The sequence below is a fragment of the Leptidea sinapis genome, chromosome 1 (genome assembly GCF_905404315.1).
Source record: "Leptidea sinapis chromosome 1, ilLepSina1.1, whole genome shotgun sequence".
In the NCBI taxonomy this organism is placed as follows: Eukaryota; Metazoa; Arthropoda; class Insecta; order Lepidoptera; family Pieridae; genus Leptidea; species Leptidea sinapis.
This window is the reverse complement of record NC_066265.1, coordinates 22,531,258-22,545,212: the sequence shown is the minus strand read 5'-3', so window position 1 is coordinate 22,545,212 and position 13,955 is coordinate 22,531,258. Positions and strand designations below refer to the sequence as shown.

The window sequence follows — 13,955 nt, the reverse complement described above, 5'->3', positions numbered from 1 at the left end:
GGTTTCATAAAAGCACACAAATTTTTTTCTACTTAAAGCCTAATTTCCTAAATAGTTTCTTATTTTATAGTATATATTTTAATTTCCATATACTTTTCTATGTGTGCACTTGTTGCCGCTGTTGGTATGGTTAATGGGCATCCCCCTTTCCATGTGTTCACCTTAGCAAACTAAAAAGTTAGAGATAAAAAAATAAAACGTAATTACCTTATCAGTGACGATGGCGCCCGCTAGCGGTGGACTGACAATACCGGGTAGTGTTGCCACACTATTGGACAATCCCATCAGTACGCTGGCGTGAGGAGCCGCTATGTCTAAGTGATTTACACTGTAACATAAAGTATACACTTATTATTATAACAGAAAACGGACTCTTTTTATATATGAAAATCTGTTTTTGTATACCCTATGTAAAGTAAGAGCAAGAGTTCGAGTAAGAGTGGCGAGTCAAAGTGTAAGAGAAGGGTGTTCGCCATTGTTATTTATTTTTTTATTTCAAGGCACTACTACACAAAACAGATTTTAATCGTTTCGCACGTGCCATTTATCGTAAACCAGTGCCGTGAGAAACTTGTGTCTTCTATCGAGTCTTCTCTTGAGAAGGTCGAACCTTCCAATTTAACCCCCAGAAGACTCAAGTTTGCGCGTTTATCACTAAAAAAACCCATTTGTCGTATCACTGCTCTTCGACAACACTTCCATTAAAGTCTGGGCACCCCCGTAGCGGCTCGATCCATTTGACCGCGTGCAATGCAGAGCAGCTCGAATTGTCGGGGACCCAGTGCTTTGTGAACGGCTGGATCACTTGGCGTTGCATAAAGAGGTCGCTTCATTGTGTGTCTTCTACCGCATTTATCACGGGGAGTGTTCCGAAGAGCTGTTTAAGCTGATTCCTGCTGCCGAATTCCACTTTCGCACGACACGCCACAAGTTAGGATATCATCCCCACCATCTGGATGTGTGGCGGTCCTCCACAGTGCGGTTTTCAAGGAGCTTTCTTCCTCGCACTACGAAGCTGTGGAATGAGCTTCCTTGTACGGTGCTTCCTGGACGATACATCTTCCGGCCGGCAATGCTCCTGTGATTCCTCTGGTGGTGCAAGATAATGTGGGCGGCGGTGATCACTTAACAACAGGTGACCCGTACGCTCGTTTGTCCTCCTTTTCCATAAATAAGAGTATTATTACCTAAATCCGGACCAGGCGAATCCTCCGAGTCCTACAGCGATGGTGAGACACACCACACACGCAGAGACGGTGCTGGCGTACCCGGCCGCCGCGATAAAGATCGTCTGGAAGGTTCATAGCACAAATTACTAATAACATTGAAACCTGTATAAGTTATGTCAAATAAAGCAGGTGTTTAAATGGTGCCACAAAATCAAATTTACTTGAAGAGAAAACTGCTTTACGCGCGTTGTGCATTTTATTTGAATGAGTCAGTCCGATTATGTAACGTATGAACGTTGAGTCGAGTATGATAGACTCGTTAGGTGGCATAGAGACAAGTTTCCTATATTTTTCTGCTAACCTTAAAAAATATTCTGCCTTATAAAAAAATTATTTCATTAGTTTGTTTACAAAGACACTCATAATGTGATTTAACCATGTTCAAGAATTTTGTAGTACCTAACTGCTATGAATGTTAAACTTGTATCGTTTAATACGATGGTAGGTATAATTTGTTCTTAGATAATTTATATACATCTAGATAGACCCTGCTGCTAGACATCTGATGAAAACATGCCAGGTTTGTTACTTTAGTGTGCGTGACAATCTACGTCTTACACTCGTGATTTGTATGTCACATTGTGTTAGTGTGCGTGAATTGCTCAAAATCTCTATCTAATCAGTTAACCTATGTTAATCATCAACTCCAATACATAAATCTGCTAGACATCTGATGAAAATATGCCAGGTTTGTTACTTTAGTGTGCGTGACAATCTACGTCTTACACTCGTGATTTGTATGTCACATTGTGTTAGTGTGCGTGAATTGCTCAAAATCTCTATCTAATCAGTTAACCTATGTTAATCGTTAACTTCAATACATAAATCTGCTAGACATCTGATGAAAATATGCCAGGTTTGTTACTTTAGTGTGCGTGACAATCTACGTCTTACACTCGTGATTTGTATGTCACATTGTGTTAGTGTGCGTGAATTGCTCAAAATCTCTATCTAATCAGTTAACCTATGTTAATCGTCAACTTCAATACATAAATCTGCTAGACATCTGATGAAAACATGCCAGGTTTGTTACTTTAGTGTGCGTGACAATCTACGTCTTACACTCGTGATTTGTATGTCACATTGTGGTAGTGTGCGTGAATTGCTCAAAATCTCTATCTAATCAGTTAACCTATGTTAATCGTCAACTTCAATACATATATCTGCTAGACAACTGATGAAAACATGCCAGGTTTGTTACTTTAGTGTGCGTGACAATCTACGTCTTACACTCGTGATTTGTATGTCACATTGTGTTAGTGTGCGTGAATTGCTCAAAATCTCTATCTAATCAGTTAACCTATGTTAATCATCAACTCCAATACATAAATCTGCTAGACATCTGATGAAAATATGCCAGGTTTGTTACTTTAGTGTGCGTGACAATCTACGTCTTGCACTCGTGATTTGTATGTCACATTGTGTTAGTGTGCGTGAATTGCTCAAAATCTCTATCTAATCAGTTAACCTATGTTAATCGTTAACTTCAATACATAAATCTGCTAGACATCTGATGAAAATATGCCAGGTTTGTTACTTTAGTGTGCGTGACAATCTACGTCTTACACTCGTGATTTGTATGTCACATTGTGTTAGTGTGCGTGAATTGCTCAAAATCTCTATCTAATCAGTTAACCTATGTTAATCGTCAACTTCAATACATAAATCTGCTAGACATCTGATGAAAACATGCCAGGTTTGTTACTTTAGTGTGCGTGACAATCTACGTCTTACACTCGTGATTTGTATGTCACATTGTGGTAGTGTGCGTGAATTGCTCAAAATCTCTATCTAATCAGTTAACCTATGTTAATCATCAACTCCAATACATAAATCTGCTAGACATCTGATGAAAATATGCCAGGTTTGTTACTTTAGTGTGCGTGACAATCTACGTCTTGCACTCGTGATTTGTATGTCACATTGTGTTAGTGTGCGTGAATTGCTCAAAATCTCTATCTAATCAGTTAACCTATGTTAATCGTCAACTTCAATACATAAATCTGCTAGACAACTGATGGAAACATGCCAGGTTAGTTATTTAAGGGTGCGTGACAATCTACGTCTTACACTCGTGATTTGTATGTCACATTGTGGTAGTGTGCGTGAATTGCTCAAAATCTCTATCTAATCAGTTAACCTATGTTAATCGTCAACTTCAATACATAAATCTGCTAGACAACTGATGAAAACATGCCAGGTTAGTTACTTTAGTGTGCGTGACAATCTACGTCTTACACTCGTGATTTGTATGTCACATTGTGTTAGTGTGCGTGAATTGCTCAAAATCTCTATCTAATCAGTTAACCTATGTTAATCGTCAACTTCAATACATAAATCAATATATTATCCTCATATGGCCAGGCCACAACACCGCGTTGCGGCGTCGTATCGCACAAACAACGGCAACAATCTCTGTTTCGTAGAGGGCTACTTGTTTCTTAAGAATATACAATTCGTTAGTTTTATTCCTGATTGCTTGAATGACAAAGCTATGTAAATTGGATATGGTAGCCTGGTTGGGTCTGGCCACAACATCGGACCTGGTCGCATCGTAAAAATCTACGACATACAGTTTATTTCGACGTCACAGTTTATTTATTTATTTATTTAAAAAGGCTGACCACTTAGATATACAATTAATATTATGACTAAGTACTTATAATGTAAAATTACTTATATTTAATACTTATATATCTAACTTATAGGTATGCACAGCGTTGCCTTCATTTATTATTGTAAGTTAAGTAATACTACTATAATATGTATGTTTACAATTGTTAAATAATCATAAAATCAAATATATTAAATTCACGGCGCCAAATGTCAAAAATGTAGATGCGAATATTTTATTAAATGGAGAGGTGTTAAAGTCAGTGGAATCTGCTATATTCCTTGGCATTACTCTTGATTCCAAATTGCAGTTGGGCCCCCATATTGAAGGATTGGCGAATAGGCTTAGTTCTGCAGCATATGCGGTTAAGAAAATCAGACGGTTAACTGACATAGATACGGCGAGATTAGTATACTTTAGTTATTTTCATAGTATTATGTCCTATGATATATTGTTATGGGGCAGTGCGGCCGATATTAATACTATCTTTGTGCTGCAGAAGAGGGCTATTCGCGCGATTTATAACCTAGGTCCTAAAGAATCATTAAGAGAAAAATTTAAAGAAATAAACATTTTGACTGTTGTTTCTCAATACATTTTTGATAATGTTTTGTATGTTCATAAGCACATTGAGGAATTTTCTAGAAACTGTGACATTCATAATATTAACACGAGGAACAAACATAAACTTGTTATGCCTACTACTCGGTTGGGTCGAGTTAGTAAGTCTTTTGTTGGGCGATGTATATGCTTCTACAATATTATCCCAGAAAATGTACAAAACAAATGTGTTACGAAATTTAAAAAAATTGTTAAAAAACGTTTATGTGGGAAAGGTTATTATAGCATAAACGATTTTCTTAATGACACCACGGACTGGGATTAAAGCGAACACCCTCAGGTTTTTTAATTATAAATGTTTATTGTACGATATTACATTGTAATCCATATTTTATATAAAAAAAAAAGCCCACTGAGTTTCTTGCGCCCATTCTTCTCAGGTCTGAGCCCTCTTTTGAATGGGTGGTAGATTTTGACGTTCAATAAGTGATTATAAATCCTATTTTGAATAAAAATATTTGAATTTGAATTTAAAACTATAAGTTTATACATCCAAATTATAAGGGTTCAAAAGCTTATTTTTTAAATGTATTAAAATTAATATCTATACTACTAATACAAATGAATTTACTGTTATATAATTTTAAAATTCTAATTCAAACATTTTTATTCAAAATCACTTATTGAACGTCAAAAACTACATCCCATTCAAAAAAGACTGCCTTAGACCTGAGAAGAATGAGCGCAAGAAACTCAGTAAACAGAAAACTCAAATAAGTTGGATAGGTGAATTTAAGCCATAATTGTTTCTGAATCGTACATGTACTGGCAGATATGTACTAATACGACTATCTAGACGTATAAATGATTTAAGATTTTAATTGTGATCAGTCACCTGAGCAATGAACGCGCCACAGGTGAACCACTTGCGCACATTGGTCCGCGAGGTGACGCCCAGCACCATGAGCCAGTCGGCCAGGTGACCCGACACCTGCAGCACCATCGCCATGGCCAAGTACGGCACCGCCGACAGCCAGCCCGTCTGCGATGTCTCGAACTTGAACACATCTGGAAACACCGGACAATTTTTTTGTCAAATATTTTTATTCAATATAGGCACGGACGAGTAAAAAAATAAGGACTCCGTGTCACCTAACATAACAGTGAGGCACCAAAACAAGCCGGTAAACGTGTAAATACATAGCCCCACGCACACACTTACACTAATACAAGCCGATCGGCCGCCATTATGAGACTTGCCATCGTCTGTGACAGATCAGTTTGCGTCGCAATAAAATATTTTAAAATTCCGTCGTGCGTTGTGAAAAAGTGTAAAAACAATACTATAAAAGTATTTGTGGATATATGTTTATTTAAGGGAGAAAAAATTATGTAACTGGTATACCCCGTAACCGCACACATACATTAGCATAAAGGTGCTTCACTCGCGAATATCGCGGCGCGGAGTCCTTCTTTTTTTACTAGTCCGCGAATATACGATATGATATCACTTATTGAAAGTCAAAATCCATAAATTCAAATATTTTTATTCAAAATAGGATGTGACATCACTTATTGGAAGTCAAAAAAAACTACCACCCATTCAAAAATGAATACCTCAGGCCTAAGAAGAATGGGCGCAACTAACTCAGTGGGCTTTTTTTTCATCAAAAAATATGTTTACAAAGTAATATTGTACATTTAAACTTATTATTTAATAGCCTGAAGTCGGTTACTCCATTCCCAATCTGTGGTATCATTAAGAATGTCACATTATATATAATTATATAATAATACCACCTACTTCAAAAAGCATGCCTCAGACCCGAAAAGAATAGGCGCAAGTAACTCAGCGGGCTTTTTTTTATAAAAATATGGTTACAATGTAAAATCGTACAATATTATTTAATAGACTGAAGGGGGTCACTCCATTCCCAATCAATGGTAACATTTATGTTAAAGTAACCTTTACCACACAAAACGTCACGAAAAACTTTCATCATATTCTGTACAAAAAATTTATTTATACTCAAAAATCCTATCCAATACTTTTTGATGATAAATAAAGCACTTTGAGAAGAAACAGCGCCAACTAAACTCGCCAGTTATTTCATTAAAATATTGTATTTTATAATATTTCATATTTTCATCTACATTTTTTTCCCCATTTACTTGGGAGACAATGAGGTAGGAAGCATTATACAGTGTTTTGGTACCAGGCGATCATAGCTGAAGAAGAGATTGTCTTATGTATCACGCGAGTATAATACGTATTACTACTACTACAGAACATAAATATGGTAGCGGTGATAGTAATGTCTTTCATAGCGGTTGAAATCAAATGTCATCCTAGCAACATATACCAGGACTTCATATGCAGTTTAGAGGTTCATTCACAATGCAGCTTTCACTTCTCTGACATGTGTACTTTGTTTAGAGAGTTTCGCTAGACAGGCTGTATTAGTTAATTCTATCTTTACATTACCTTGCATGAAGGTGGGCAGGAACGTGAGCAGCGTGTAGAAGCCCCAGTTCTCGGCGAAGTGCGCCACCACGATGGCCCACACCGGCCGTGACGTCAGCATCGCGCGCCACGGGTGTGACGTCACGCTCAACCCGCTCGTACAACGACCGCCGCGAGTCTCCTACAGTAACAAACTCAAATTGTAGTAAACACCTGACTAGAGATAGTTCCTATTCAAAAAATGTTTGTAGCTTTAATCTAAACGAATATTATAAAGAGGTAATGTTTGTTAGGTTGTAAGGTGTCATCTATGGATGTATTGAACCGATTTTGAAACCAAACCAGATTCTGGTACCAATAGAACGCAACATTATTTGTAAGTGTCGTAGGCTATATATTAACCCGAAAAATGAACAGACTTTTTCGTGGGAGTCGGAGAAAAAACAGTCGAACGAAAACATTTCTTCGGAACGTTGCCTTAACGATGAGAGATATATCATTGTGTAGGTATATTAAACGGCAGCACTGGTAAATGCGGACGAAGTCGCGGGTAACAGGTAGTCAGCTAGCTAGATCATCATAATAATTTTCTGCTGCCAAGTATGTACGACAAACCCCAAACATAGTGTTTGTATGCGTCTTTATTCAATTATTAGTAGGCGGAGGAGTTTATTTAAAAATCTAGTAATAACAATAATATATTTTATTGCGCACAAATAAAACATTCCAAAGGTACAAAAATATCAATAAAAACAGAACAATCTTAACTAGAACTAACCTAGAAACAATTTTTAAATATAAAGTAGCAGTTATGTGGCAGTGTGTGTCAAATGGGATGCTACTCAGATTACCTGTGACAATTGGTCACAGCACTGATTTTCAGTAGCTCCCGTTTGATCCTTGACGTCGTGGTTCTGAGTAATAAATTATTTGGTAAATATTATTCTATTTATACAAACATAATATCTTATATAATAAAGCAAAGAAGATTATTAATATATTCTAGGTGCTATAATTTGCAACTTTCTAGTGAAATACCTGGAATATTGATACATGTTATGTTTCAAAGTGGCGCAATTGTTTTGCTGTCGCAAAAAGAAAAAAGCGATTCACTGAATTGTATGAAACATGCAGTCATTGACAGATTGACAGGTGACGGATATAATCTTGTAAAATAAGGAGATGGCCGAAATCCACTACGTTTTAGCAACTATTCGCTTTCAAACTTAGCCGGATTATACTTCATGGCCAATCGCGATACTGTAATTACTACTATTTCAAACTTATGTCAAATGACTGCGTTTAATACTAAACTAAATTTAAATTTTCACTTAAGCAGTCCCGCCTCTTATTACGTAGTATTTACATCCTCTTTGGTACCAGTGTGTTTTCCGTTCATATGTGCGTTTACTTGACGCTTTATAAGGTCTGCAACACTCTTATGTTTCCTTAAGTGTTACAAAAGAGTAGATTTAACCCTTTTTTTTTAAGTAAGAGTATCCTTAGCCCGTTTCTCCTCCTTCACTTTTTGCGCCACACACACACTTTCTTTTTGGCTCCATAGCTTTTCTCGTCGCCATCGTAATATGTGAACCCGGCTTTAGTTAATTACCTGAATATATTTCAGTTCAGCCGCAGTTATATGAGGGTCGCTTTCAGGCGACTCCTTCACCACCAGCCACCACACTGTCGTCCACACTAAGCCGATCAACCCTGCGATGATACAAATTTTATGAGATATATCTCTATAAGACTCTGGATCTTCATGAGTATGTTCCGCGTGGAATGAATGTATTTGACGACCCTTATAGCCGAATGGTTAGTGACCCTGACTACTAAGCTAGGGGTCCCGGGTTCGATTCCCAGTATGTGCAATAATTTATATGATGAATATGGATGTTTGTTTCTGGACTCAGAACTCTCCATGACTATGGATGATTTATATATGTTCAAGTAAGTATATTGTATTAAATATATCGTTGTCTTGTAACCATAGTACAGGCTATGCCTAGTTTGGGGCAAGATAATTTGTGTGCGAGTGGGTCAATATTATTATTATTTTTTTATATTGGTTAAATACATGCTACATACACACTATATAGGTGTAAGTTAGCTAGAATTAAGGGCTCCTTCAAAGGTCTTGGTATTAAATTTTACAATAATATACCAGACAGTATAATAGTAGAACTCACTGAGCACAAATTCAAGAAATATATGTCGGAGAATTAGAATATAAAAGTTATATGGCCTGTATGATTATATTCTACTCTGTGTATTGGGCTGAACTGATGGCGAACGTCATCTGTCAAAGTTTATTTGAAGTTGTCATTGTGTACGTCAATGTCTGTGACACGATTGAAGTTAGTTATTTTTGTCCATCACTAGAGCGCTTATTGAGAAGTGACAGTCTTCTTCAAGCTAGCGCCCGCGCCGGTTGTGCGCACTGATCGACTTAAAACAACATGGTGGATACCAACACCGTGACGCTCGATTTTAAATCCAAATAAATCTCCGAGATATATTATAAGCTTCTTTAAGAAAGAAGGATTACTATAGTATAGTTGATTATATAGAGGATAATGTTGCATGGTTCTTGTCTGATACTGCGCCTAAAATTGTATAATATTATAAATTTAGTAGGCTAACCGGTAAGTTGTTTTAATATGGTAAAAAAATGGGCTGGTTGTTTCTTATCAGTTCTTGTCTCCATATCGCAGCCGCTTTACGAACTCATATAACTTAATGACGTTTACCAAGTGTTGTTGCAATATGTTATGTAATTGTCAGTCCCTATGGTAAATAAATATGTTCCTATTTCCATTTCTTATGGACTAAGAACCGTGACATGCGGATTGTACGTTTTGGCCTCTCCCAGATTCTACCAAGTAGAAGTTAAAAAAATCACGATCAGAGGTGGTCACCTACAAATATAGCATCGACCTAGTAGATTCTACCTAATCATTCTGCAAACAGTTTTGTCAACCAAGGTGAATAAATTTTTATTTTTAAGTCTGTATGGTATGCAATAAAGTGTCTATATATCTATCTAAGGTGAGGGGGCACGGCTTCTGAATGCTCACTGGTGAGGGAATCGTACAAACAAACAAACGCAGAGATATTCATGGCTTTTATATATCTAGTCACTACTAGCCAAACATTAATAGGTGTGGATTTGTATCCATATCAGAATTTATGGATTTTTCAAGAAAACTATGCGGCATTGCATTGTAATGGCAGTATCAATTACCATCAGCTGAACGTCCTGCTCGTCTCGTCCCTTATGGTTATTGTTTGTAATATAGCTTTGGTCCAGTTCAGTACAGCCCTGTTTCACTGCGACCAATGTGATCTATTGTGATAGCCACTGTTAACTATAGCTCACTATATGCTAGGATTGATTCTTTTCATCTTATTATATCTTTTGCAGTGAGTTGACGCATCTCAAGTGGTTACGGAATTGGACTTCTCAAAGAGATGGTTCGTTTACGCATAAAAGGACCACATTCAGAGAGAATGTGTAACGGGGTTTTATCTGCACTATTACAGAATCTACACGCTCTGCAATCTCTGAGACCTAAGATTGAGAGAAGTTGTTTAATCTCGTCCCTTATTGCCATAAAAAAAACAGACTCACCGAACACATAGAAGATACCGGGCCAGCCAGTGTACTTGGCGAGCAGGCTGCATATTGGCATGGACACCACGGTTCCCACGTAGCTGCCGCTGAACGCAAACGTCGCCAATCGCGCGCGCTCCTCGCTCGGAGCCCATTGTGCCCACACAGCGTGGATACACGGGTATGTTACACCCTGATGATAATCAAAATAGTTATTTATACAACTGTTGTGCAATAAGGTGTATTAAAACACGAATGTGGGTGATAGTAGTGTCAGATGAGTGTTTTAATACCTAATTATCAACAGTTGTATATAAGACTTTATCTACACCCAGAATATGAATCCTCTAAAAGATTCTGAAACAGTAAGCTTACTGCTAACATTAAAACACCAGGCCTAGTAGTAACCTAATATCATCCATTACTGATTATATACAAATAAACTAGATATAATGAAACAATTATTTATTTTAGTAGTAATTTACATTTTGTATAGTTCAATAATTAAAATTCACTCGAATATAATGTTCTTGTGCAGCGTTTAAAATGAATCGCTCATTTTTTGTAAACAAAACTATAAAAATGTCGAAGAAAAATGGCGGGGATTCGAATAACCTACTTTTTTTACGGCGCGCGACGTTCTGGTTGTGTGGAACGCGCGTAAACTAAAATGTTCTTTTTTTGAAATTCACACAGATCGAGCAATAAGAATGTGGCTGTCTGTTGAAACTCTTTGCGCATGAAGGGATCGAAAAAAAAACATAGGAGTGTTGTTATGAAATTCAGTACAACATTACAACACTCGTTTGGATGATGTAATGGTTATTAGAACATTGGGTGTTTTAATGTTGGCAATAAGCTCACTGTTTCAGAATCTTTAATAGAGGATTTAAAGCATGGGCGTAGATAAAAACATTTACGATTTACCTATATGACTGCGGAAAAGAAGCAGTTAAATTTTTATCTTTCGGAAATTACTACTAACAGGATCTTCATTAATAAAATGTGCTTTATAAATTATTGTAGTTCAGCAGGTTATCAAGTGTAAAGTAGATCCTGTAGATGGAGCCACAACCTGAGAGTTGAACAAGATATACCAAAATTTACGACCCATGCGTACTAGAACGGTTGGGTCAGTTAGAAAGAGCGCTCGGACGGAACCCGAGAGGTTTCGGGTTCGAGTACCGCATCGTTTATAAATTATTGATACAAATTTAATTTGTATAAAATTTACTTTTAGGAATACCAATACTGGCCAGTGGCCACTCATAATTTATATACCTACAAACTATGTGACAACCTTTGAAAATAACATCATAAATAATTCAAAAAGTTCGGTTTGTTATTTAAATATCAAAATATTGTATTTATTATTAGACAGAGTGCAGCACTGTATGATATATACATCTAAAGTTTGTTAGCTCGGTTCTAAAATTAATAACACATACTTTATGTAAGTTATAATTTATAAATTAATGCATTTTTAGGTTTTTGAAGATCCTGTGTATAGTTTCACCATTCCAAATCATACTTCTTCATGTCACAGTACGCACGCGCGATGGACTTAAAAAGGGGTAAAATATTTTTGAAGTTATCCTTCTTTAGGCGCGTTATGAAAAAATGATGAGAGTGAAATTTTAAGATGCGCGTGCATCACTGTGACACAAAAGTAACAGGGTGATGTTGGTTCCTAAAATTTTCTGACATTTGCGTCATTCGTTATTTTATTTTTTTGGTTTCTTCGTCCATTATTAGGACAGGCAAAGGGTTCAAGCCCATACAGCCGTATTCATTGTCTAACAAATTATTGTCAAAGCCATCTTGGCAAGATTTTTACAAAATGTTCTTTCTTAAAACGTAGAATAACGTGAGTAATAAATCATTTTAATGATTTTTGCTTCGTTAGGCCAAAGAAGTATAACTTCTTGCGTACATACACAAGTACACACACTTTTTTTCTTCTCATAAGTAATATACATTATATGATTATGCCCTATATGAATTATTTGTTTTTTTTACCTCAAACAGTCCCTCAATAACTCTGACAGCGATGAGTAGAGAGGTGCTGGTGTGTGCCAGCGGCGGTGTGAACAAAGTGAACAGTGATGTTGCGCCCACGCCGATCGCGAACATTCTGAAAACAACGATAATTTTCTTTACATTATTTGTTTCTCAAAAGTGCTATCGTGTTTAACATTGTTGAGTTTCACACACGCTTTATTGAGCACATTAGAAGAGAAGTCCTTATATATATCATCATCAGCCAGAAGACGTCCAATGGTGGACAGAGGCCTCGCACTAAGATATTGACGACAATCGTTCCTGCGTTACCCTCATCCAACGTATTGTATAACCGATCTTGACCAAATCGTCGGTTCATCTTGTCTACCAACACTGCGTCTTCCGGTACGTGGTCGCCATTCGAGGACTTTCTGTCTCATCGGCCATCTTTCCGTCGAACTATCTGCTCTGCCCACTGCCACTTCAGTTTCGCAATCAATGGGGCTATCTCGGTGACTTTGGTTCTCCTACGGATCTCCTCATTTCTGATTCGATCTCGCAGGGAAATTTCGAGCAAAATCCTCTCCATTGCCCTCTGCGCGACCGTGACGTTTCTTATCAGGTCCACAGTTAGCGACCACTTATATGTATGTATTATTATATAATATTCTTCATAGTATTTTCTTTGATTAAATCGAGTGTTCTACATTTAAATGAAACACCTTTTAAAGGATTAAAACGCGAGTTATTGTAACTTGTGTTGTAAGATGGGTTGGGGTTGTCAATTCATTGACTGCTTTTAAGGCGATATTTACACTTTAAAGACCAGTAACTTCCTCTGGTTACAATGGAGTATGAGTGAGGTGATAAGCATTACTTGCAGGTGAAGAAGAGGCTACGAAAGACACAAGTAAGACATTAATCGGATGGTAAGTAATACGCATACAGCAGCTACTACTTGGCGACAGAACAAATGATCGCCTCAACGGTACTTATCTACCTGGCACTTACCACACAAAGGGTTGGTAAAAGTACATCCCACCGTTAAACGTGTATAACTATTTTTTTACCTCTAAATTTACAATGTAACAATTAAGTTATTGGCTTAAAATTCTCATTTAGAAGATAATTTCTCTTTTAGCAGATATATAGAAGCGAATTGATTTGTTTTTCTAGAAAAAAGAACAAACCTGTTACCTCCAATTTTTGCTGCAAGCCACCCTCCAGGCAGCTGGGTGATCAGGTAACCGTAGAAGAACGAACTTAATACCAGACCTTTTGTTTGAGAACTCCAGTCGAACTCTGGCACCTAGAAATGTGAACAGATACAATAAAGCTTTGGTCTCATGGACTTAACGCATAGCGCTGCGGTATCTGTTTGCAAAGAAGGGGTTAGTTGATGCTGCCACTATTATAGGCTACACACATGGTCGGAATTGGTACAGCCACGCCGTCGGATGGTTCGGTGGG

The 13,955-nt window shown here is 37.2% G+C and overlaps 1 protein-coding gene across 4 annotated transcripts in view; it reads right to left on the bottom strand.

Moving 5' to 3' along the window:
* The window catches only part of LOC126975739 (vesicular glutamate transporter 2), a 55,672-nt gene that overhangs the window by 6,043 nt on the left and 35,674 nt on the right, over nucleotides 1-13,955 (bottom strand). For 3 of the 4 annotated variants that reach the window (XM_050823945.1, XM_050823857.1, XM_050823792.1), the window contains exons 3-10: nucleotides 13,676-13,794; nucleotides 12,504-12,618; nucleotides 10,503-10,677; nucleotides 8,481-8,581; nucleotides 6,890-7,049; nucleotides 5,300-5,472; nucleotides 1,188-1,291; nucleotides 208-328 (exon numbers count right to left, since the gene is read on the bottom strand). In XM_050823945.1, coding sequence (XP_050679902.1) covers nucleotides 208-328; nucleotides 1,188-1,291; nucleotides 5,300-5,472; nucleotides 6,890-7,049; nucleotides 8,481-8,581; nucleotides 10,503-10,677; nucleotides 12,504-12,618; nucleotides 13,676-13,794 — 1,068 coding nt within the window. The remainder of the gene's footprint in view (nucleotides 1-207; nucleotides 329-1,187; nucleotides 1,292-5,299; nucleotides 5,473-6,889; nucleotides 7,050-8,480; nucleotides 8,582-10,502; nucleotides 10,678-12,503; nucleotides 12,619-13,675; nucleotides 13,795-13,955) is intronic. The other variant, XM_050824028.1, reaches the window with a different exon arrangement.